Source organism: Vigna unguiculata, chromosome 4 (assembly GCF_037176805.1).
Source record: "Vigna unguiculata cultivar grain cowpea cultivar isolate G323 ecotype 2 chromosome 4, ASM3717680v1, whole genome shotgun sequence".
NCBI lineage: Eukaryota > Viridiplantae > Streptophyta > Magnoliopsida > Fabales > Fabaceae > Vigna > Vigna unguiculata.
Genome location: NC_140795.1, coordinates 46,394,097 through 46,420,849, shown reverse-complemented (window position 1 = coordinate 46,420,849; position 26,753 = coordinate 46,394,097). Strand labels below are relative to the sequence as shown.

Sequence of the window (26,753 nt, the reverse complement as noted above, 5' to 3'; positions counted from 1 at the left end):
TCAAGTTCAAGAGATGTTTTCTCCACATGATCACCGCCTACCAATGTCTTTTACAGTTAAATTAAATGATTGGTGGTGTGATTGTGGTCATTTTCAAGCTGTTCGACTGTCTTGTCATCACGTAATAGTTGTTTGCTCTTTTGCACATATAGACCTAACCACATACATTCACCCAGTTTATGGCCTCTACAACATCAACAAAGCATATGAAATACAGTTTCATCCGGTTAGGAATAAAGAATATTGGTCCATATACACCGGACCGAATTTCATTCCAGACCCACACATGCGTCGTAGGGTAAGGGGAAGACCACCAACTAATAGAATCCATAATGAGATGGATGAACCAAATCCAAACAGACGAAGCAAATGTTCATATTGTAGAAATGAAGGACATCATAGGGGCAACTGTCCCTACCGTCAGTAATTTATCACTTTATCCAATTTTCATGTAACTTTTATTATATTATTTTCATTATGTAATTTTTATTATGTAATTTTTATTATGTATTGGTTGCGAATTTTTATTATGTTATTTTTATTATATGATGTATTTTTTAAAATTAATTTATTATTAATAAAAGAATACCAACAAATTAAATATACTATACAAAAATTTAAGAAATGTAAATGATTGGAAAAACTGAAAATTAAAAATTTATAAATCATAAAATAAAACTGCAACGAAAAAAAAAAAACAATAACTGAAACCGGCCTCCTGCCGGACGACTTCATCTTAGAAACCGGCCGGAGGCCGGACGACTTCATTAAAAAATAAAATAAAAGGAAACCGGTCTTTGGGAGGACGACTTCACCTTAATGTCGTCCCCCGCCGGACGACACGACCCATTTTTGCAATTTTTTTTCAAACCGACCCCATTTTACAAATAAGCCTTGAAACAAACCCCTTTTTACAAATTTCCCCCACTTTTAGGGTTTTTTAGTCGTTAAAAAAATTAAACTTTTGTATTTATATACAAAAAGAAAGATTGGAAAGTAAAATAGTAAATATAAAGTAGATGTAAAAATTTGTTTGGTGCGAAAGTAATAAGGTATCTTTTGATATTTTCCGGGTCACTAACATATACTACGAGAATGTTAACTCTTCGTTTTAATATACTAATCAATAAATGTAAATCGTTTAAATACACATTGTCATGGCCTATTTCATTCGGCAATGAAAAGATGTTCATGGTAAAAATATTACACATTTTGTCATGGCCTATGAGCAATGAAAAGATCTTCTAGTGCCACACAGAAAAAGCTTTGGTGACACATAAAAGGCTAATGGTAATCTTATTCAAAGCCACTTATGAAAAGCCATTTTGAATTATTTCGATAAAGCTTCTATACTTACTACCTTTACATGACAAAGTTCGAAACATCACATACGCAACAACCTTGTCTATTCCATGTTGTTGGTCTCGGGTGAAGTGAAGAACACCAGAAAATCAAGCTAAGTCACTTTTATCATTCACCACCATCATCTTCACTTTCCCACAAACAAAGTCAAGGTTGTAGAACACAGGCAACATGGCAACAGAGCACAAGAGAACAAGCACTGGCCCAAAGATCCAAAGCAAAAGAGGAATTGCCGAGTAGAAGATCCTGTTCCCCACAGTGTTCAACACAGTTCCCTTTTCCAAGATCTCTGTGAGATACTCTGGGGTCACCAAGGACATGGCATCTTGTGGTGTGCAAATAAGGATGCTCAACTGATTCAGGAACCTTATTGATAGAGTGTGGCAGAAAAATGAGAACAAAAATATGGTGAGGAGTGTCACATATTTCAGTGCTATCATGAACTCACTGTGAGCACCATACACAGCATCATCAAGAGGCTTTTTCACACTGTAGGTGCTGCTTATCACTGCTGCCAAACCTGCTGAGAGAAGAATGGCTGTGGTGGCCATAAGGGTTGATCCCATAATCAAGTTTCTCAGACTTTGTGCCACTAGGATGTTCTTCTTTTCAATGTCCTGCCATGAATTAAAACATAATAAGAAAAACCAAAAGATGTTAAGAACTATTTTGTGGTGCCTTATAAGCTGTCATACGCCTCCGATAAAGGGTGGAACAGAAATCTCGTTAGGATAAGTTTTGATACCATGTTAGAAGTGGATTTTAAGTTTAATTCAACCCCACAAAAATAGCTTATAAGGTAAATTTTGTATCACACTTATATACTATGAAATTACTTATTTTTAGTCGATATAAAACTTCTAACGTACCTTCAACATGGAGGGCACCCAGAAGCGTCGTGCATGAGCATTGATTCCAATTGTGGTGGAGAAGGGTTGTGTGCGAGTTTTATGCCACAACCAAACATGATAAGCAACGTTTACCAGATATGCTAATGGAACAAGCATCATATCAAGATAATATGATCTCCATTCCATGGTAAAATTTATGTGCTTCTCTCTCTTTTGTGTGCTTAACAGGGTTATTATGTGTTGTGAGTGTGTGCTTCGCTGCTACTTCTATATATGAATGCCGTGATCCTTTTGGATTCTTTCTCCCAGCCAGAAGGGTTCTATATATAGTGGAAAATCGATCGTGTGAGTGGAACAACATCAAAAGCAAAAAGATATGTTGGCAACTAGGGGCTACTGGTGCTAGTGCTGGTGCTAGCTGAGAAAAAAAATGAGTTTAGTGCAACTTAAATGAAATTCTAGTTTTATTTTGGAAATTATGTTTGAATATCTATATGATTTTTCGAACTAACTTGCATACAAAAGATTTTACTTAAAATCTCAATGAGATTGTGAATTTTTCTTTTTATATGTTATATACTTTAATGTGTGACTTTCGACTTTACACTCACAATAAATAAAAATAAAAAATAAGTATATTAATGTTATTATTGATAAATTAATTTTTTTATCGGCACGAAGAAATATAATTAAATGAGTAAGTGGGTTGTCCTATCCTCTCTAAAAAAATAGTCAAAAAGAAAAACTCTATTAAACATAATCTATAAAAAAAAAACAAAAACGTTAACTTTATTGGACAAAAAACAATTTTTTTTGGAAAAAAACGTTAATTGAGCATAAAAATCTCTAAGACACCTATTTATTTGTTGACTATTCTTAAAAGGATCTTTATTTCTGAAACTCTAAAAAGATAACTTTATTACCAATAAAAACTTTTTTTTATTTTTGTCTCTCCCACGTTATGCCTTCTCACGCCCGTTGCATCCATAATAGTTCACTTATTTGAATGACATATAATTTTATAATTATTGATAAGTTTTAATAAAAAAATAAGTGTCTTGATGAGAAAAATGTAATAGATGATGTAATGTTATACGTATAATTGAAATTTGGAATCTCTGACGGTGGTTTGTTTTGTAATGTTCTTTTATTATGTATTCGTAATCCGTTAATTATCATTAATTGTGATGTTTTAAAATATATTAAAAAGATATTTAAAATATAAATCACCATGACGTTTTAAAATATACTAAAAAGATATTTAAAATATAAATCACCACAATATATTTTTAATGTTGGATAATACTAAAAGAATTAATAAAAAATTTGAACTCATATAATTATGGGCTAACTATCCTTTTTAAATAACTTATGATAATTTTAATTAATTTTTTCATATTTTTATTGCTTATTATAGCTATCTTACGTAACTTATTTTGTTTTATACTCTTTTTTTTTTTTGTTATTCCTCTCCTAATTATTCAAAAATTTCTAAACAAATACACGAGAGTAAATTAAAATTCCTCTGTTGGAATGTAGGGACATTGGAAAAATGGAATCTAGAGGAATCCAATTCGAACTACCCACCCACCAAATAGCGACCACTCCTTTCAAAAATAAGCAGAGATCTTTTAAGTCAAAATCATGGGATAAAAAAAATACATTTAATTAATTAGAATATTGATTATGGTTTAGCATAACTTTAAAAATTTCTGATATAGTAATGAGAATTTGTGCTGAATAGATCTTAATTACAAAAGTCAATTCAGTGCATAGGCCTTTTTCTCCATACTATAGCCTAAAATTAGAAATGCTTTGATGCATACATTCAATTAAATTAGGTTTAGCTGCCATTAAAGAAACCCTTCATTGTGAGAAAGTTTTGAAGACTTTTGCATATTTTATATTATGAGACTACCAAACTTCTGATATAATATTTATTAACTTCAACGGGACTTTCACTTTGTTGCTTCTTGAACTTTACCATTGCACACTGTGGAGAGTTCGGAACATAAAAAATTAAACTAAAGAAGTTTATTGCAATTTACAAGTCAAACTTCTTATACCGTGGAAAATGTTACATTGATTTTAGGTTAAATATATGCTTTTATTCCTTCGGACATTATGCTTATTTTGCCCATTGAAATTTAAAAAAAAAAATTGTTTGGACTTATTACTACTTAACTATGAAGTTTCTTGCATTCAGTCTTCAGCATCAACAATTATCTTTTAGGACAGCATTTTTATGTGAAATAATTACTTGAATAGCAACCAAATTAAAAATAAGGTATATTTCACTTCAAGAAAATTATTAAATAATAATAAAATTTAGAGATAAAAATAATAAGATATTATTAATTGGTTTAGAATTTAAAATTTAAATAACATTAGCTTTTCAACATTTTAGATACTTATCATTATCATTATTGATTATAAATTAGTATCTCATTTAAAAATAGAGACTAATTTAGAATCAATAATAATAAGTCGCTAAAATATAAATAGTGTTATGAATGAATGGTCAATTTGATATATCTATTCCTATGATTGATCCTCATATGATTTATGATTTATTACTCTTTATGTAAATATTCGTATTAACTAATTGATTTGTATATTTTATAGGTTACCATGTATGTATAAACAGGACTTCTCCTCCTATCAATAATAAAACATATAGAAAATTACTCTAACCAATTGAGGAATATTGGAAGTTTTTTATCTCTAACAAGAGTGTTTTACGTGTCTCAATCTAGGTTCTTTTTAATTTTTTCTTCATTTACAATTTTACTTTGTTTTCTTATTCTTGTGATAAGAATTGTTTGACTTTATCAATTTTCATTTTCGTTTTATTATTTTTATTTTTATTATGACGGTAATTATTATTATTATTATTATTGTTGTTTTTATGATAATTATTACTATTATTTTATTTTATGTAAACCTGTCAAATCTTAAAAGAATTTTAAAATTGAAGATGAATCAAATTTTAACATAAAGACGTTTAATTTTAGAATAAAATATTAAAAGTTATATGAGATTATTTTTTTAAGATATGAAATAATTTCGCATATAATTTTTGTTTTCTTCACTCAAGTCCTTTTTATATGTTGGCATTATATTTAAACAACTTCAAAGTGTAATTATTAAATTGTGTTGGAGTTAGTTGATATAATATTAAGGATATCTAAGTCTATCTAATCTTACCTTTCCAAAGTATTGGAAAGAATAATAAAGAAATGTGGTCAAAAGGATACAAAGTGGAAGAAGATTAAATATGTGTCCCTTTCTAATCTAAATTATGGATCGTAAAAAAGTTTGATGGACATGCTTTTATAATATACAACAACCACTCAATTGGACCAGTTTTGTCGTTTCTATTTAAAGCAAAAGGACTATACAATTTTCAATACGCTTCTGAATAATTTATTTCGTATTTTTATTTTATTTTATTTTATTTTGTTCAAATTGCGTATATATTTATTATAATATATAAAAAAAAAACACTATAAATGAAGTTATCGTATTAGTCAAGTTTGTGGTAGAAAATTATCAAAATGAAATAGTTTTTTTTGTCTATATATTTTTTCTTAAAACAAAAATTTGAATGTAGTATTATAATATTATTGGGTTATCGAAAGAAAATTTTAAAGCTTTAACAAATAAAAAGAAAAGGAAAATTAAAGTTTTATTATGCAATTGCATCAATTTGAGTGATTGTCCCTATCATTTTTTTTCTAGGATCACCCATCCTTTGGAAAACACATTATGAATCTAATAAATTTAAATTGATTTAAATAAATAAATAAATTACAATGAACATAGTTGTAACTGCAATTATATTTTTTACTGATAAAAAAACTAATTAAAATAACTTTTTTGCTGAATTATTTCATTTCTGTTAAACCCTTCCTTTCCGCAGCAATTTTATGCTTGTATAAATCTTGAAATATCAAGATAAAACAAATAATATATTCTATTATTTTTTTTGTCAACACAAAAAAAAATATTGTAATGGAATTTAATTATATATTTATGTTTCAATTATTTGAAGTTATTTGGTGCACCAAAGAAATGGTTTGTGTATGATCTAGACCTAATTGATATCATATACTAATTTCCACAATCACATATTTGCATCTAATTAAAAAAAAAAAGTAAATTGTTATTTGCAAATTAAAATTTTCAATTATGCTCCGGATTTGTATATATTAAAATTTTACTTAGCTAATTTTTTTTTTATTTATTACATGATTCCATAGCTAAAAGTTCCCTAATATTATAACATACGTGTCTGATCAATGTAATCGTGAATGTGTTGTTTTCTTTATAACTTTTATTGTTATTCCCAACATGAGAAAAAGAAGATGATAATCCTTTCTTCAAAAGTTAACTCCCACTTACTTCAGCTTTCATATGACAATATTACATATCTTCAGAAATTCAAATTCCTATATAAATTTACATCATATTACACATTAAAATTTCCTTTGTATAATATATATAAATATGAATATATAGGTATAGATGATAAATATAAACTAGGTATAAATTTTCTAACCTATCTCACGTATAAGTGTTAAATAAATGAAATTCCTTATAAAATTATTAAAAATAAAACAAACGTATAATTTGAGAGAAATATATTTTCCGAGAAGAGCTTGTTTCCAAAAAAGAAAGTCCTTATCGTGCAAAGCACGTATTTCATGTTTGGCTTGCGTGCATTTCCTTCCATGATAAGCCATGCAAACAATCACAATCCAAGATGCTTCTTTTCATTTTATTTTTCGAAAGCAAAATGCACCAAAATCTACCATAATTGTAGCATAAAAATGATGTCTCACATCAAATTGCATCATCATAAACCACGTTCCTAGAATTTGGTGAGTTTCTTTTCAATGACAAACACTTCTGCGTACATGCATTTTGTTTGAGTCGCACTCAAGAGGGAACCAGAAAAAAAAAAATATCAAGAAGCCATATCATGCATGAAAATCATAGCAGATGGTCCTACATTTTAAAGGCCTCCTATCATGTAAACACGTGAATTTTTTTAATATTAAAATTTTTCTTTAACTTTTTAAGAATATTAAATTAGATGTTAAAAATAGACTTTAAAACTAAGTTAATTCCAAAAAAATCAATGAAACTAAACATTAATAAATAGTTCGATAATAGTTCAATAGTGGATAATACCATAAATCTACCAAACAATAACTATCGTTGAGATTGAACTTTAAATCTAACTTAATTCCATCATTTTCCTTGTCTTTCCTTAGTTTTGATATGTTGGATATCCAACCTTTGGTCTTGTACATATAAATTTTAATAAAAAATTTACTAAGAAAATAAATAATAAAGGTTCATGTTTATTGGAATTTTCTCCTTCAAGAATTAGTGTCATGACTTTAATTTTTTCTAAAAAAATTATCAGACAAAAATAATTAAAATATTGAAAATAGACAAGATTTATATGTATGATAGATCTCTTTCTCTCATCTCTACAATATACCTCTTTAGACCACATTGAGTTCCTTTTCTCTCATCCCTTCAATTGGTGTCTACAACACCAGAGCATATGAATCTTTTTACATACCAGTACTAGGATCATAACCTGATTTGCACCAGCAACGATTAATTTCATGAATTCATTTAACTTGTGTTTTTGTTTCTTTATGAATACTTCATTGTAAGTTATGTTAGCTAGATATTTGTCGATTAAAATTAATACAAAATTATAATATATAAAATTCATAATATATAAATTGATGTAAAATTTATTATATGAATTAATTTTATAAGATTAGATTAAATATAAAGTGAATCTTTTAATATAAGATTAGAATAATCCGAAACTCAAGTTAATGTTCAGGTATTGAAAGAATTCCCATATTACTGGGAGAATGAAAAATTATGTTTGCAGAAAAAAAAAACAGAACTTATAAAGGAACTCTGCAATCATCGGCGGAACTTGCTTGGGATGCTCCCCAAGCTTTTAATTATATATATATATATATATATATATATATATATATATATATATATATATATATATATATATATATATATATTGTTTAAAAAGTAAAATAAAAATTAATTTGGTAGATTAATAACTCAATTAAAAATATTAAAGTTTTATAGATATAAGGTTCTTTCACAACAAGTTATAAAAAAGGTGTGAAATAAAAGAAAGGCAGATTAGGAAAAAAAATTGGAAAATAAAGAGAACAAACAATGCAGACTCACACGATCTCATGAATACGTATCTTAGTATGATTTATGTATGTTAGATTTATGATTCTTTCCATTATGATATTTCTCCCAAATTAAGTTTTTTCGAATTAATATGAACCTTAACTATGATTTTAGAAATTTTTTGTATGAAATTGGCATGAACCCTAATTATATTTTCTCAAATTAGTATAACCCAACATTATAAAATGTTGATATTTTGTATTTTCAACTACATGCAATGAATTAGTTGAATAATCTTGAATTGAAATAAAAATTAGAATACTTATTTATATGAATTCAATAAATTGAGAAGATTAAAAGTTGAAAAGTTTGAATTGCATGATTTATATAAAAAAAAATAATTATTTTAATTAAAAAATTATATATAAAAAAATTAATTTAACACCTTTAAATATTTTCTTCACGTTCCGCCAGTGTCATACAATTATTTAACATCCTGTAAAATTGCTTTTGTCTACAAATTACAACAACCAATAAAACTATAAAACTGTAGTTTAAATAAACCGTAAAACAGAAAAAATACGAGGTAAAAAGTTATGCAGATAAAATTTTTTATTTATGCTAGCCAGGCTACTGCAGACCTCCAGACCTCCAGATTTGAATCGCTCCACGCTTTTGTCGGACATGCGGATCGGTCCGACGAACTAGGTCCTAACTTAATCTATCTTAATATATAAATTTATCCTTATGATCTCCCGTGAATAAATTTAGTGTGAATTTGAGTCTAGATTCTCTTTTTGGTGTTCTTCTTTATTGAACATTAAAAATATATTGTATTGATATTTTAAATATTTTCTTCAATGTATTATGAAGATACAATTAAAATAATAGTACAACAAAAATCCAAATTCTGTCAATTTCCTTCTTCCTCTAATCGGGGCCCAAACATTTATACCGTTTATATATGCCAAACCAACACACGATACGATTATTACTGTTTCGGGTGTAGGGACCGAGAGCCTGCTAAATGAACTCCTTCACTTCGCATTATCTTCCTCCTCTCCAATGACTTCAACGAAATCCACTCCTTAGCTCGATCGGTTGGGATGACGATCGGGGTACCTGTCTAAAAACCCTAAACCTTAAGTCAGGAGGGGCCGATCGGTGTGTCAGAATATCAGTAGTAATAAATGCGCAATTAAGATCCTCACCAACCTACCTTTGGGCCCTATTTATAGCTTCAACATGGGCTTGTAATTAGGGTTTCTTAATCACGGCCCAATGACCCCTTAATGAAGATTATTGACTCGTTTAGCCGATAATCCTTGGCTTAAGCTATATAATCGTGCGACCGATGGTCGCTTGGCTGGGTTGATGACATTGTGTTGTTGACAAGTTAACGATGTGTTTTACCGATCGACCGCCAGGTGATTTTATAAAATCCGTCGCTGTTATTTTACCGATGGATCGATGGATCCTCAAGGTTGGAGGGCCATCGCTGAAGTTTTACCGATGGACCGAGGGACCCTCGAGGTTGAAGGGCCATCGCTGTTGATTTACCGATGAACCGATGGACCCTTAACGTCAGAAGTCCATCGCTGATGCTTTACCGACGGACCGATGGGTATGAGTATGGTTAAGTCGTGACTTATATATTCAACCGTTTGACCGATGGTCCTTTAATGATACCACGTGGTTGTTCGTTTACCCGTGAGACCGATGGTCAGGGTTAGTAACGACCGCCTGACCGACTGGACATACTGTACAATTACTAAAGCTATTTAATAACTTTTGAAATCACGAAGAAGGCAGCAAATATTTTTGTATATATTATATAAACGAGAATATTTAATGTTCGACACCAGTAATTTATGTAAGAATTTAACTGAATTTTAGCCTTTTCTCACGTAGATGAGTATCTGATCATATTAAAAAAATATTAACTTTGGTGTTAACCTCTTATAAACTCAGAAACTTGCATCAGAGAATGAAGAAGACATAGATTTGCAGAAAAGACGTTATGTGGCACGAAAACAAGAGCTTTTATTCAAAGTTTATTGATCTCATTACACAACGAACAAAGCCCGAAAGGGCTTCATCCATTTTAGAGAGAGCTTACATTAAACTTGTTCATTACTTATCCCAGTCATCATCATCATGACTGGAGGACTTGCAAGGTTTATAGCAGAAGTCGTTTATGTCACCACAAAAACACTGTGCAGGAATGGAAAATGTGCAGGCACATGATTTGCAAGCTGAATGGCACGAATTGAGCCTTACGTCTGAACAGCGGCATTGAGGAGGTATTGATTTTGTGCATTCGCATCGATCACAGCATGCTTCTGAAGATTCAGAGGGCTCATCAGTTGCTTCATGATGATCACCACTTTTGATGACTTGACCTACCTCAGACACCTTCAAGCTAGCACTACAAGTCCCCAGAAGGAAAAGTAGCATCAAGCACACCTTTACCACCATTGTGTTGTTCTTGCTCTCAAAATGCCCCTCCAGATGCTTATTTATACCACAAAAAACATGATATTCGATTAAATTTGGATAATTTTTTCTCACGGTTAAAATGACATGTTCTAAATAGTTTCTATTTTATCTTATATTTCAAAATTATTTAGAAGACTGTTGGGTTGATGTATATCTATTTTCATATAGAGTCATGGTCGTGATTATTGGGAAACTGTGCTTCTATATAAATATATATGATATTTTATTACACATATACAAGGCATTTGACATTACTTTTACATCAAAACCTTAAGATAATGGTATTATGGGTATGTATTTTTATATAGTATTTAATTTTGTTTTTTTTATCCAATGTGAAACTTTTGACTCACACTTGGATTATTCCCAACGAACTCCCATCAAAGGTGAGTCCCGTGTTTTTTTTTTCCTTTTTATATGGATATATTTCCCTTCATGGTTATTGTTATGTGGTCCGTCACTCCGAACCATCGATTTTGATACCACTGTTAGGTTTATGTATATGTATTTTCATATAGGATTATGATCATGGTTATTGAGAGATTGTGGTTATATATATATATATATATATATATATATATATATATATATATATATGACATTTGTATTACATATACAAGCCATTTGACACCACTTTTACACCAAAATTTTAAGATAAATGTGTTATGAGTCTTTATTTTTATAAAGTGTTTAACTTTGTCTTTTCTATCCAAATGAGATTTTTTACTCATACTTAACTATTCCGAAACACATCGTTTCATTTCATGTTATAAGATAAAGTTTTCAAAATTTATTTCTTTAACATATTTTATAAGAATCTCTGCACATGGAATAAGGATCTGATTCAATTATGGACATTGAACAGTGATGTGTTCGTTGTTTTCTGCATTGCAATGTGAAAGGTGGCACGCATGCACGATATCATGCCTGAGTTTGCTTACACGATTGCAAGATTCCTGAAACTCTTTTTTCTCTGTTGTCCTGTTTTGTCACTTTTCGACTTGGGTAAATAAGTTTTTGTTTTGTCTTCCCTCATTTAACGATCACAGCCAAAAAGGGATTTGTCCATTTGAAACGCACTTCAAAAAATTCCATCACCATTTCCTTCTCATCATCATCACCACTGAACGTGCAAGGTGTGTAACAGATATCAGTGTCGATGCAACGACACTTGCCATGAAATGAAAGTTACACATATACAGGATTTGCAAAATGTCATGAATTCAGCCTAACTTCTTCTGTGCCATGATCAAATACACTAAGCAGAATGTTTATCATCACCATTATCAACCTTTCTGAATCTTCAAATACTAGAGATTTTTTTTACTTTCTTACACTCTCTCATTATTTGTTTCCATAAGAAAACATTTGTTTTTACATCACGAACAATGAAAGAGACACGGCATATAGCAATCGTGTAAGCAAACTCAGGTATGATATTGTGCATGTGTGCCACCTTTCACACGCAATGCAGAAAGCAACAAACAGATAATCATTCACTGTTCCATCTACAGATTCTATATAAACAACTCTCACGAGGCTCTTCTATATCTTCACTGCAAAAACAAAAAACTCTCAAGTTTGAAAACAAGATGATGGTGCTAAAGGTGTGTGTGCTGGTACTTTTCCTTGTAGGGGTTACTACTGCAGCCATGGATCTGAACCACCTCGGAAGTAATCATCATGATGACTCAAGCGATGAACCTTCTGAGTCTTCAGAACCATGCTGCGATTCATGCATCTGCACTAAATCAATACCTCCTCAATGCCATTGTACAGATATCAGGTTGAATTCGTGTCACTCGGCTTGCAAATCCTGCATGTGTACACGATCAATGCCAGGCAAGTGTCGTTGCCTTGACATTGCTGATTTCTGTTACAAACCTTGCAAGTCCAGGGATGAAGATGATGAGTAAGAAAAAGGAAGATGAAGTCTCTCTCAGATGAATAAAGCCCTTGAGTTTTGTTTGTTGTGTAAGGGAAGACAGAATAAAAGTTGGAATAAAAGCTAGTGCTGTTCATCATTTGCATTCAGCAAATGTTGTAGTTTAAATGCTGTGTGTTCGGATAAAAACTAGCATAAACTATGCATTGTGGTTTCTTTTACTTGCACTTTATTCCTTGCTTTTAGGATTTTCAATTAAGCATAACTTCAAAAAGAAAAATCATTTTCATATTTCCTAAATGCAACTTGGTACGAAGAGATTAAAGAAACCAGCACATGGAGAAAAGTTTTAGGTTCTTAGAATTGACTATCACTTTAACTTAAGTAATGGTGTAGTGAAATAATAGTTTATATCACCGGTACAAATAGTTATTTCACCGCAATTATTTTTGCTAATTATTTTTGCTATTATGTTTTGATTTTATTTTTTGATTTTATTTTTGCTATTATGTTTTGATTTTAGAACCGCAACATATAAGACCAAGAAAAAAAAAATCAACTTTTGGCCTCACATGTTATATTTTGGCCTCACATGTTATCGAGAAAGAAACTCACCTTTTTACTTCGGTTCTTTAAACTGCACCTATGTATTTATTTTTTTAAAATTTTTGGGGAAGTTTACTGTAATGCCGTTACAAATAAATTTTTATATTTTGATAATTTTTTTAGATTTTATCTTGTGGATGTAGATTTTCTAAAAACCTGAAAAGTTATAAATATTCTAAATATACTAAATATTTTTTATAGTCATAACTTTATTTGTTTATATATTCTCATTTAGTTATAAATAATTAAACTAGTTAGTAGTTTATTAAAAGATTAAAAAAATAATTTATTGAATAAAAAATGTATCAATGTCTCTATTAACATTCAAGATTAAGCAAAGTCTATAAACATCTAATAATAATTAAATTTTATTAGCACTGATTCAGTCAATGAACACTAAAGTAAATATTATTTATTATAAATAACTAAAATCACTTAAAATTAATTTTATGAGTAACTGTTATAAAAAAATAGTTAATGTTAACTTAAATTTTACTAAACTGATTTCATAAATAATTAAAATACGTAAAAATAATTTTGTATTTTAACTTTAAAAAGTTAACAATTTACATCGAATTAAAATCTACAAATTCTATAATATTTAATTTAGTATTTTCTTCTAATATTCTAATTTAATTGTGACAATATAAAGCTAATAAATGCGCAAACCTTTTAATTTATTATTATTTACTTCTTAAAAAACTAATTATTTTCATTAATATATTATTAATTTGTATTAATTAATAATTAAATGTTCTTTTATTTTGTAATTATGCTAACTTTTTTTTTTAATTGACGCGATTAAAGTTTGTGACTTTTAACAATTAATTATTTTCATTAATTGAGACAACAAAAGTTTATAAATTTTTAATAATGAATTGTTTTCATTAATTTACTATTGTATTATATTAATTAATAATTTATTATTCTTTTATTATTGAATTGTATTAAATATTTTTTATTTTATTATTTTAACAGAAACAATAAAAGTTTACTCCCCTCGTTATTTTCCATTTATTGTGCTAAAAGAAATAAGATTCAGTAATTTGACTTTTTTATTGCAAGTGTGTGTTTCGATTAGGGATGTCAACGGGGCGGGTAGGGTACAGGTAGTAGCTCTCTCATATCCTACCCGCTGGATAAATATTTGTCCCGTATCCGTATCCATATCCGTCGGGTATCCGTTATGCGGGTACCCATCTATTTTTTTCATATTCGCGGATATCCACGGGTACCCGCGGGTATTTACAAAAATATTTTAAAAAATAAATATTTAATCATAATTAGTGCTTAGATCAACAAGTCCGTCCCCTTTCTCCAATTGATTATTGAAAAACAAACAAATAAAAAATTACTACTAATTTATATTATAGTTTATTTTTGAATAAAATATTAAAGAAATTACTAACTTCATCAATGTCCACCTCTTGCGACATTGTATAAAGTTTCATGGTTGTCCAATTTTAATCTAGAAGAACCTTAAAACATAAGAAGTTCAGTAAAAATTTCTAACAATCACTTAATTAAAATATCTAAGTAAAAGTGTTAATTTCATTACCTTCCATGTTGGTCCACAACCAGTCTTAGAGACACATCAATGCCTCCACAGTATATGGAAGTAATTTACTCATTTGTGGGGTAAGAATCCACCATTATTGAATGAAGATTCATAATGTTTTTTACTAATATATATATATATATATATATATATATATATATATATATATATATATATATATATAAGGGTAAAGTTTAGCGGGTACGGGTATCCACGGGTACGGATACTATGATACTCGTACCCGCCCCGTTAACATGCGAGTATCAAAAATACTCATATCCACGGGTACGGATACTATGATACTCGTACCCGCCCCGTTAACATGCGGGTATCAAAAATACTCATACCCACGGGTAGCGGGTATCAATTTTTAATATCAATTTTCTACCCGTTGCGGGTTTTATCCGCAAATACCCGCGGATACGGATTTTTTTGACATCCCTAGTTTCGATAAACCTCAAACAGTAATAATGATATGAATTTATTTTATTATTAATTGTTATACATTAACTTTCATGTTCAAATAATCATATTTTCGTTTAATTTTTAGTCTATTTAAATAAATCATAATAAAATATATTTTTTATATATTTAATGTCTGTACTATATAATATATATATATATATATATATATATATATATATATATATATATATATGTTTGGGTAAATTTCATGTTTTCTTTCAAAATACTATTTTACATATCGCATATGTTGTTGATTCGATCTAAATTAACATGTTTTTAGTTGAGTTGATTTAAATTGGGTTATGTAAAAATGTTATAAAGTTCAATGAGTCTAATTTATTATAAATTAATTGATTAAGATTTCATTTTATTGGTCATTTATATAATTATATTTATATAATTATGACAAATTCATATGCCATGCCAACAATCTTTAGATACAATTATTCAAAACATGTAGCACCGGGTCGGGGCGGGTTACCGGCCAACTACGCGGGTTCGTAAAAGTGCATTTAATATTTCAATAATTCACGGCTCACCTGATTTTTATACTTTTAGTTTACATGTAAATTTAAAATAATTTATATACTAAATTATTAATTTTTTTTAATTAAAAAATTAAAATTATATTATATTTTTAGTTAAGTATATATTTCAAGTTTTTTATTTGATTATTTTATAAGTTAAATGATTTAAATGTTAAAATAATTAATTTATATTTCTAAATATTTAAACTATAAATATAATTTTTTTAAATTTATATATATATATATATATATATATATATATATATATATATATATGATAAAATAACGAGACAGTATGAATTCCATACCAGTAATTTTAAAAAACCAAATAATATTTGTAGTAGGCTAAAACAAGTGTTTTTCATTCAAATTGTGATGAGTTTAGGTTGATACCGCATGTTCATGGTTATTTATTCTTACTTAAAAGGTTTAATTATTTGTTTTTCTGTTTTTGTTTAAAAATATTAAATTGTTCTTCTAGTTTTGTTAAGTTTTAATTTGGTCATGATTTTTTTAAAAATTGATGTAACTTAGTTTTTTTCATTCAATTTTTTAAAACGGATCAAGGATTTTTCATCAAAATTGAAATTGTTAGTAAGGATAATTTGTTTTATTGATATAATTAACATAATCATAATGCCAATTTTGATAGGAAAAATCATTAATTCGTTTTAAAAAATTAACGAAAATAACAAAATTATATCAATTTCTTAGAAATCATGACCAAATTGAAATTTAAAAAAATTGGAGAACCAATTTAACATTTTTGAAAAAAAAAAACCAAATGAATAATTAAACTTATTTTTAATAAGGATTAATTTGTGTAATTTAGTAATGACTTCTTAATGTCTTTTAATTATTATTGGAGTTCCAAAAATTTTGTTTTCCATCTATATTTTGTGATTTTTCATTATTTAAATTTTGTATAAAATTATTTGAAAATCGCATATTAAACTACTCATAAATGTATGATACATGACTACAAAACTATCAAAATTATTTTTTCTAACAGAAATTCATTTTACAAAAATTATTATATACATAAAATGTAGGCTTTGTTGTGTTTTAGTTTATTTTAGGTATAGTTATTTTTATCGAAAAGCGAGTATTTATACTTTTAAAATTAATCAATCTCAATTTCACACTATATATATTTATCATTTTTTTTTGTCAGTGACAATGATTTTATTTAATTACATTTACAAAATATATAAAAATGTGTCTTAAATTTGAACTCTAATCACAATACGATTATGACATTTATTAGTTTCGAATAGACTTTATATTAAATAACTTTTATTTTATAAAAATTAAATCCATTATATCAATATAAGGATTATGTGTATATGTAACTTAAATATAACATCACAAATTTGTTTAAATATAAGATCAATTTGATTATTTTGAAAATATCTATGATTAACTAGAATCTTCATCAAATGAAAACTCATTTGAAGAAGGAGTTCAATAATTTTACTAAAAAATATTTTCATCCATAATTCACATCTAGTAGTTAAGAGATGATTATTTTAAACTTAAGGAATCTCTAGCTTTAATGTTTTTGAAAACATCATTCTCTAAAATTTCTTATTTAGAAAAGAGACATACTATAATTGACACAAGTTATATTAAGAAAAAAAAAATTAGGAATGATATTGAAGTATAAATATTAGTTATTTGTGTTTGTGAAGTAGTAAAAGTGAATTCTTAACTTCAAGTCAAATTTGTTAAAATTAAGATAGAAATGGTGTGAGTATGAAAATTCAGTTTTTTGCTATTTGTTATAAAGATCCAATCAAAGTTTGTCTTCACTCCATATGAGTATAAAACTACATTGCTTTGAAACAAAAAAGGTTCATGTGCAAGTATTTCCTCTAATCATTAAATGAATAAGTCTCATAAGGGTATTTATACGAAGTGTCCTTTTTAGATTAAAAAAAAAAGAGAAAAAACAGCACTTTTTAGATATTAAACTCATGGGTTACTAAAGTGAAAACTATCATGATTTGTGTATATGTGTATCAATTGTTTAAGTGAACGGATTACAATCAAATTATTATGTTCTTGAGTCTTACATAAAATAAAATTATGATTTTACTCTCATTATAAAGTTTATTTAGTTTAATAATAAATATTCAATCTAACAATATTTTATTATCATCACATCTGTGATTTAAAACATGTGTTATTTGACATTATTAAGCGATTGAATTAAACATATTCTTAAACTATATCCATTTATTTAAAAAAAATATATTATGATTAAATTATCAAACATAATACATCTAATTTGAAATTACTTAATCAAACTATGTCACTTTGTACAACCATCCAAAAATATTGTAAATCTTATACCCTCTTTGTTTATTAATATATATAATTATTAAGGTTCCATATCACAAATCACTCAAAATTACTTATCTTATTTTTAAATAAAGTGTTGACAACTTTTTTCTCTTCATAACTTATATTCTTTCTCACAATAAACCATAGATTTATTTCTCTAGACCACAAAGCAACCTATGAGATAGAATATTTGAAGCATTCTTAATCCATTATAATTTTTTTTAAAATAAGAATATAATTGTTACAAACACGTCTAAATGAAATAAAATTTAAATTAAAAATAGAAAATTGAAAAAAAAAAATACATATTACTTAGCTATTCCTACCAAATGCAATCCGAGTTTTATAAAATTAAGAGAAAAATAAATAAATCTTAGGCATTTACTTAAACACTGCATAATATATGTTCCAAAATGTTCCAAAACATTGTATAATAAATTAAACATTATAAAAACTTTTATTCTTATTTCTTCCAAAAACCACAGAAACACGAAGTGTAGAGAGAATTAAATATGTCACTAACATCTAATAATTTTCTATAAAAGATTAATATCTATAAAAAGTTACAGAATGTGTTTTCGTATTTGGTCATGTGGGCCCATCCTATTTTTCCTCATAGTTAGATTCGAGTTTCATTTGGCACTTTGTTCTTCAGTGACACTTGTTCACTCTGTTCAGAGACAATTCTCAGAGCTGCCTCCACAATCGATCAGAGAAGAGTTCTCTGTTTCTTCTCGAACCTTCGCCGCTACTATCTCATAACTGTCTCTCTCTCTCAGCCAACGCGCCTTTCATCGAAGGTAACTACTCTCTCTCTTGCTCGCTCAATTTTGTCTATTAACTCTTCGTTCGTTCACCGAATTGCATGTTTCTTTGCGCATGTTTATGTATTGTTGAAGACGAATTTATAGGGTTTTTGTTTCGTTCTGCCTCTGAATGTGTGTTTCTTATAGTTAATTTTTTTTTTTGTTTTCATGTTATATTCTCTGATTCTAGGTGGTGGTTTCAGTTCAACTCTTTTTTCTTTTAGGTTTCAGCGACTATGGAAGATGCATGTCATGTTTTCTTGTTATAATTATGTTATTGATACGAATCGTTTTGTCTGGAAAATATTTAATTGCTTCTCCAATTTATGTCTTTTTTTTTTTAATCAATTTAAGTTTTAGTGGATTGGCGACAGAGAGAGCATGGGGAGGGGGGAATTGGAAAGGTAGACGACTGCGAGCATTTAGTGGAGAAGGTTGAAATTGGGTCTATTTATGGTAGGGAGAATGGATGATGAATCTCATGGTGGTTCTTTCTGGATGGAGGAAATTAATGGGAAGGTCCAGACACCCATGAGGAGGAAAAGGAAATACAGGACAAAGAAAAAGGAATTTCTAGGATGGGGGTCGGCTTCCCTTATTTTGTTTCTCCAATCCATTGGTAGAGATACAGACAAGGAGATAGCTCAAAGCGAGGTTGCAAATATTGTAATGGAGTATGTTAAGCAGAAAAATCTCCTTCATAAAACAAAAAAGAAGAGAATTGAGTGTGATGAGAAGCTGCACTCGCTGTTTAAAAGGAAGACCATTAGCCGGTTGAAAATCAATGACTTGCTTGAGTCACACTTTGCGGAGAATCGTGAGGAATCCTCTGATGATCTTTTGTTTGACTCAGAAGAGGATGATGCCTTTTCAATGTGTGAAACCCCGAGAACAGCACCTTCAGAGAAGAGGAGTCAACTGAAGAAACCGGTTTTTGAAAAACCGAGGAGCTGCTTTGCTGCCGTTGTTCCTGCCAATATCAAGCTTGTCTATTTGAAGAGAAGTCTAGTTGAGAAGCTTCTAACGGACCCTGAAACTTTTGAGACTAAAGTGGTTGGAAGCTTCATAAGAATAAAAAATGACCCAAATGATTACCTTCAGAAAAACTCACACCAGCTTTTGCAAGTCACAGGTAATCTGGCCTCTGTTCATTAATTATAACATTGCATTCAAATAAAAGCTATTTTTTTTCTTCCAAATGTACAGTTCGCTTTCAGTAGGTATGTTCGACAACTGCTTAAGTTGAATTCTTATGTTTCTAACAAGCGGAGGTTTATAACAAAAAAAAAAAAAACTGAAATGTGCTTACTCTCTTTTTTACATTATTGTTTACATCAAATGCATCTGATGATCTGGCAAATTAGTCAAATTTGCTTGATTGAAGAGTATTCACAAAGATAACAATGAACAAAATTAACTAAGCCTGTTACATCACTTTTGCCGGGATCCTCATAAATAAAGCAAACCTCATGTGCTTATTATTTTGAACTCTATTTTGGCATTATTAGTACACGATCTATTTGGACGAACTTCACTATAAGTTTTTCTAGAAGAGAAAAAATAAATGAAATTTACTTCTCTATAGGCTAAAATTAACTTGTGTACAAGTTAATAAAAAATTATATAAACTATCTGAGAGAGATTCTACAAATTAACCCATGCATAAGCTAATTTTAGTTTATGGAGAATCTAGTTTGTAGAGAAGTTCATCCAAGCATGCCCTAAGTCAAGGCTGCTTACTGATTGATTTGATTTATTCACCATGAATGACAATGAACAAATCAATCTAATCTAATAATCTCATGTTGGGTACGATTTTAATAACTTGGAAAAAGTTGTACATGATCATGTACTGCTTTTTGACAACATTAATATAGGTCTTCTGCAGCTGTGATTCATCCTAATTGAATACTTTGGACAATTCACAACAAATAACAGTGAAAAAAAACTCTAATCCAGTTGCTTTCTAGTTAATTTTCCACAGTCCTTCCTGGAATTATTTCTCTTTGTGTTTTGTCTTAATCTATTATTTATTTGTGAATTTGGCATGCAATTGACAATTGAATGTGACATATATAGAAAAAGTAGACAATGACATTTATTTCTTCTAATTGGATGATGTGTAATTTTTTTGGGTGTACCCAGGTATGAAAAAGAGTTCTGAAGTAAATGGGGAAATTCACCTTCAGGCTTCTGGTTTCTTTAAGGACATCAGAATTCAAATGCTTTCAGATGATAATTTCTCTGAGGTATGTTTTATCTTGCTTTCTTTTGCTTTATTTAGCAAAAATAGTTGTAATTATTCCTTGATTCTGGTGCTAAGCCAAAAGTTTTAGGTATCTGTATGCATTCATTGTTCTTGATTAATTTCTATCAAATTAATGCTTGATTACTTAAGTGACAGTTTTAATTAAGCACATGTTAACTGCAAGTTGATGATGGGTTTGAGATTATGTGACTCTGGTTTCAGGAGGAGTGTGAGGATTTGCAGCGAAGAGTGAAAGATGGCTTGGTCAAGAAACCTATGACTGTAAGCTCTTTCAGTTGCTTTGAATTTTTTTTTTTAAATATGGTAAAATTCTTATAACACTATGACAATCCACTTCCATAGATTGTGAACTGAAAGGAATGGAGCAGTGTATTCTGTATTCATGGAAGTATGTTTTACTCTAGAGTCTAGATACTGTGTCTGATGCTTTAACAAATGTATGTAATGTGACACTTTCTTTTATACATTGTAGGCGGATATGGAGCACAGAGCAAGAATATTGCATGAGGATATGACTAAGCATGTATGCACTGAATTGTAGCTGAACCTTGTGTTTTAGTTGCTTTGTTTGTGCTTCTGTTCATGATTTCTTCATAATTTGTCAAGCTGGTTTTTGAAACGTGAATATCGTCAAATTGTGATTAACGGAGGATACATTAAAAATAGCTTGAAATATATCATATAAATGACAAATAATGTATAGATTTCAATTAACAAATTTTACCAATAATAAATTGAAAAAATAGCTTGATCACAAGCTCACTAACCAAATCCCAAGTCATAATTAAGTGTGTGAAGTCTCTATTTAGGAAGAAAAAAAAAAGAGCAACAGAATGTCCTATATTTCATCGTGTTGACAGCACCACCTAGTCTATGTTTGGTAATAGATTACTTTCAGAAACAATTCCGTTTTCTTCTAAAGCTCTCTTTGAAAGCTGGTATAAATAAGTGATCTTCAAAACATGCTTAAGTAAGCACACACCTAATGGGAAAACGCTTGGTTGGTTATTGTTGTGTGCTATAAGTCGGCAGCTGGAGTAGTTTCTGAGCCACTCCCGCTTTTTACCCCAAAATATTGGTGTTTGTTTATACGCTGATGTTTTCTTGTAATATGTTTATGCACCAGGAAAAGCCAAAATTCGTTTCTATAGCAGCTTGACTTTTTTTATACTTCTATTATGAGTTTCTATTCTCAATACGTTGCAATGCTAGTGGCAAACCATGCTCCGTTGCAAATTATATTTAACTTGATAATAATTTCATTTGCATGCTGTCTTTTAATTGATCGGTTACCAGCACTGACACATCGGAAATAGAATTTTCCATTCAGTGTCACATTCTATCACCTCTTTACAGTACTCTTGGAAATATATAGAATACCTGAGTTCAAGTATTGGACAACTCTTAGATACTACTTATGGTGTTTATTAATACATGCTAGCCATACCCCAGATATCTTTTCCCATTCTTGTTGATGTTTGTCTGTATGTCAATTATCAATTTTTACATTCATGCTCAGGTGTATAAACTTGTCCTGTTGGTTCTGTGTTTACACAGAAACTGGGCATGCCCCTAACATGCTTCTTTCATATTTATTTTACCCTTTTGATATCTGGGTTCATTTCGCCTAACTCTACTCTAATATTTCCTATTTCTGCTTTCTTTTGATGTGATGATTTTGTTTCAGTGGCTTGCTAGAGAACTTACTTTGCTACAAAATCTCATTGATCGAGCTAATGAAAAGGGTTGGCGTAGAGAATATCCTTTTCAGTTATTCATTATACAATTTTTTCTATACTGTGGTATGTTTTCCCATCCAATTTTTGCATCAGAAGATGCCAACAACCTAGTTAACACACCACACTACACTATCATTAACTGTACTATTTGTAATAAATAATAACCATCATGGGCTATTTATGGCAATTTATATATACATAGTAACCCATGACACAGCTTCATTACTTCCTGATCCTTGATTGTTAGATTTATATTTTTTGTATTTATTTTGTTTTTGCAAATAATAATAATACTGATGTGCTTATTCAACTAATAAATAAACAATAAAAACCCAAGTCCTACATCTATTATAGATAACTAAATAATGTATATAAATAAAGGGTGTCCCTCATCTTATGAAGTGACTTTTGGGGTTGAATTTGCCCTAAACCCAAATTATACGCTAGTATTGGAGTTTATCCTAGATTTTTTATTGGACTACTTTTGGGTGTGACGGGTGTATTGACAAAAACACTAGTGTCATTCTAACTAGAAATAGTTTTGTAGTGTGTATATATGGTGGGCAACCTTCATCTTATGAGCTAGTTTTTGGGATTGAGTTAAACATGGACCCAAGCAGTTAGAGTTGGTCACCTGATTGATTTGGGTCATCAAACCAATTCTTTTTCAGTCTGTCTGTGTTTCATCGGACACTTGTATAATTCTTCTTTAATTGGCTAATATTTCCAGCATTAATTCTTTCAATGTCATTGTTGGATAAATTTAGGGAGAAGCATTTATCTTCCTAGCCACATCACCTACCTTGTATATTTACTCAATTGCTCTCCAAACACCGATCACTTGAGTTATGCCCAAGTGACATGCGAGAGGAGGGGGTAGCTTCCGTGCCTCTGTTAAATCCAGCATCAGACTTATGTTTTGTGTAATAAAACTAAATACCACCGTAAAGCTGCCACTCCTTTCGAAAGTCATACTGACTGATTGCATTACAATACCTTCTAGTTAGGTCTCAACTTTTTTACTGTGCTGTAGTACACATCTGATTTAGAAAGCAGTCAGTCGTGGTAATCAACGTTGTGCAATATAATTATTTGCCTGATCATGTGTATAAGGTTTGTTTAGTGATCCTTTTTAAGTAAAATTTTAAGAAAGGATTTGTTTGAAACAAAGATTCCTTAATCAATTTGAAGTACACTGGAGGAATATCTACAAAGAAGAGAGAAGCTTCAGAGACCTGATGAGCAGGAACGGTTATTGTGTGAGTTTCCTGAAGTTATTGCAGATGATCAAGAAACAGCATCTACCACTCCAGATGATCGAGATAAAAAAGTAGAAAACAATTTACAGGAGTTCTGGCAGGCCGCCTGTACAAAATCATCTTTAGTGACTGAGGACGCAAAGGCAGTTACAAATGCAAAACTGGATATTGCTGATCTTGTAAAACCACAAAGCAACTCACCAAAGTCCATTCCCATTCTCCGAAGACCACCAGAGGTTCCTCTTTTGGATTTCACAAAGAATAGCTCTATTTCGAACCGCGCTTCACATGACACTACAGGTTTGTTATAAACACTTTCATTTTCCTTGGTTCTCTCTTTTACTGTAAGCTGGTTTTTTATCTGTGAATGTGTTTAATGGTAATTTTGCGTACTTACTCATCTAAGCTTATGCTAATGTCATTCTTTGATGTTCTTCGCATATTTTGGCAGAGCACCGATCCTGTGGCTTACCTGTCCAACAGCAGCCAGAGCAACAAACAGACTTTGCATATAAGAATGACGTGTCTAAGCCAACCAAATCACATGAAACAAAGATCTCTCAATCACTGCCCGACAAACAGATCTGGCCATCTCAGATTCACACAAGCAGTGGCTTATATGTGCAACAGCTGCAAGAACAACCGAGAGACGCTGCATATAGAAATGGCACACCTAAGCCATCCCAATTAGATGAAGGGAAGACCTCCGAAGCATTTCCCAACAAACAGACAGGGCCATCTCTGGTTGAGGTTGAGGTTTTAGAGCTAAGTGATGGCTTTTCTATCCAACAGTCGACAGAGCAACAAACAAACTTATCACATAAGAATGGCGAGTCTAAGCCAGCTGAATCACCCGAAGTGAAGATCTCTCAAGTATTGCGCAAGAGACAGATACAAGCATCTCAGTTGGATGTTATAGAGATATATGATGACTTAGCTGATCAACAACCGGAAGAGCAACAAATTGACTTTGCATATAACAGTGGCATGTCTAAGCCAGCTAAATCACATGAAGCGGAGATCTCTGGATCACTGCCCAGCAAACAAATACAGCCATCTCAGGTTCAGGTTACATTGTCCAGCAAACAGATACAGCCATCTGAGATTCAGGTTACGCTGCCCAGCATAAAAATGCAACCATCCGAGGTTATAGAGCTGAGCGATGATGACGATGACGATAAAGAAGAAAATGAAAAAGCAAGCATTACAAAATTGGTTCAAGCTGTGCAGTCGGGGGATCTCTGTGTGTGGCATTACAGAGATCCCGCGGGTAACGTACAAGGACCATTTTCCTTGAATTCTCTTAGACGTTGGAGTGATGCTGGGTACTTTGCTGAAGATTTCAGGGTCTGGAAGTCAGGTGATAGGCAGGATCAAAGTGTATTACTGGTGAAGATACTAGCCCAATTTTTTACCATTTGAACAAATTTCTTTTGATGCACGTTGTAAAATGCTGCTCAAATTTTTGTTTTGATACCTGGGCAGCCAACCAATATACAACTTAACTGTAACTAAAAACTTTTGTTCTCTAATTGAATTATTTTTCCTTCTCCTCCTTGCTCGTCCATCTCGTCCATCTCTTTACCTGGTCAAGACGAATAGATAATATTGAATCATTCTGCGGGTACTGTGAATGCGCGGTTTTTTTAACAACCGGAGTTAATTAAATTTGAAAATTACAGATATGGTTCCTTTTAAAAAAAAATACCTAAAAGGTCAAGTTGTGCTTACACCGGAACAGAAGACTTCATTGTAAAGAAGTCGTCATCTAGTGTGACAACTTTATTTTTGAACGGAAGTCGTCATTTCTTGTGGCAACTTCAGTGTAATTAATTTTTAACTGAAATCGTTATATTCTACATGTAATCTTTTTTAAAGGAACCTAGATAGGTAATTTTAAAATTTAATTATCCCTATTTAGTAAAAAAGTGGTGAATACAGTAACATGAGATGTTTCTAAAGTTTAGATTACAAATAACTATTCAAACCGATAATATTATGTTACCAATTTTGATAATATTATGTTAAGAATTTAGGATTTAGGGTTTATTTTATTTATGGTTTGTTCGTATACCTCCTTGACGTGTAAAAGATAAAGAGGATCCTAGTATAATATATATGTACAATCTTTTTTCATCTTTCTCCACTTCCCTCCATCTCTTTCACTATTGATTAGTTTACCTATTGACATTGTTACCAACTATCGTCGTACATACATGTCCGGCAACATTAAAAAATAATTCAAAATTCTAAATCCGGTACACCACCTATTCAAATGGGCTGGGTTGGAAAAAATACAATTGTTCTAAATAAATATTTTTAAACTAAATTTATTCACCTAATCTATTGATATAAACTACTACTAATAGTCTTTTATTATATTTTT

General features: G+C 30.1%; 4 protein-coding genes across 6 annotated transcripts; 2 read left to right on the top strand and 2 right to left on the bottom strand.

The window, feature by feature from the left end:
- Positions 1–1,146: 1,146 nt before the first annotated feature.
- Positions 1,147–2,500, bottom strand: LOC114181630 (uncharacterized). Its single transcript, XM_028068135.2, has 2 exons — positions 2,232–2,500; positions 1,147–1,979 (listed from the first exon to the last, which is right to left on the bottom strand). The coding sequence occupies exons 1-2, from the start codon at positions 2,397–2,399 to the stop codon at positions 1,452–1,454; spliced, it is 696 nt and encodes a 231-aa protein (XP_027923936.1). The 5' UTR covers positions 2,400–2,500; the 3' UTR covers positions 1,147–1,451.
- A 7,926-nt stretch (positions 2,501–10,426) lies between these two features.
- LOC114180902 (Bowman-Birk type seed trypsin and chymotrypsin inhibitor-like) lies at positions 10,427–10,915 on the bottom strand. The gene has a single exon (XM_028067197.2). It carries the CDS (start codon positions 10,884–10,886, stop codon positions 10,542–10,544), a length of 345 nt encoding a protein of 114 aa, XP_027922998.1. The 5' UTR covers positions 10,887–10,915; the 3' UTR covers positions 10,427–10,541.
- A 1,532-nt stretch (positions 10,916–12,447) lies between these two features.
- LOC146887297 (Bowman-Birk type trypsin inhibitor-like) lies at positions 12,448–13,013 on the top strand. Its single transcript, XM_085672151.1, has one exon. It carries the CDS (start codon positions 12,500–12,502, stop codon positions 12,821–12,823), a length of 324 nt encoding a protein of 107 aa, XP_085528277.1. The 5' UTR covers positions 12,448–12,499; the 3' UTR covers positions 12,824–13,013.
- Positions 13,014–18,906: 5,893 nt separating this feature from the next.
- Positions 18,907–25,922, top strand: LOC114181967 (uncharacterized). 3 transcript variants are annotated; one of them, XM_085672740.1, is made up of 8 exons: positions 18,907–19,094; positions 19,461–20,232; positions 21,246–21,349; positions 21,571–21,630; positions 21,842–21,892; positions 23,057–23,128; positions 24,304–24,667; positions 24,819–25,922. In XM_085672740.1, exons 2-8 carry the CDS (start codon positions 19,554–19,556, stop codon positions 25,787–25,789), a joined length of 2,301 nt encoding a protein of 766 aa, XP_085528866.1. In that variant the 5' UTR covers positions 18,907–19,094; positions 19,461–19,553; the 3' UTR covers positions 25,790–25,922. The 3 variants fall into 3 exon arrangements, with proteins under 3 accessions (XP_085528866.1, XP_085528865.1, XP_085528867.1); XM_085672739.1 differs by having other exon boundaries at positions 18,930–19,094; positions 19,455–20,232; XM_085672741.1 differs by having other exon boundaries at positions 18,933–19,094; positions 19,475–20,232.
- Positions 25,923–26,753: the final 831 nt, after the last annotated feature.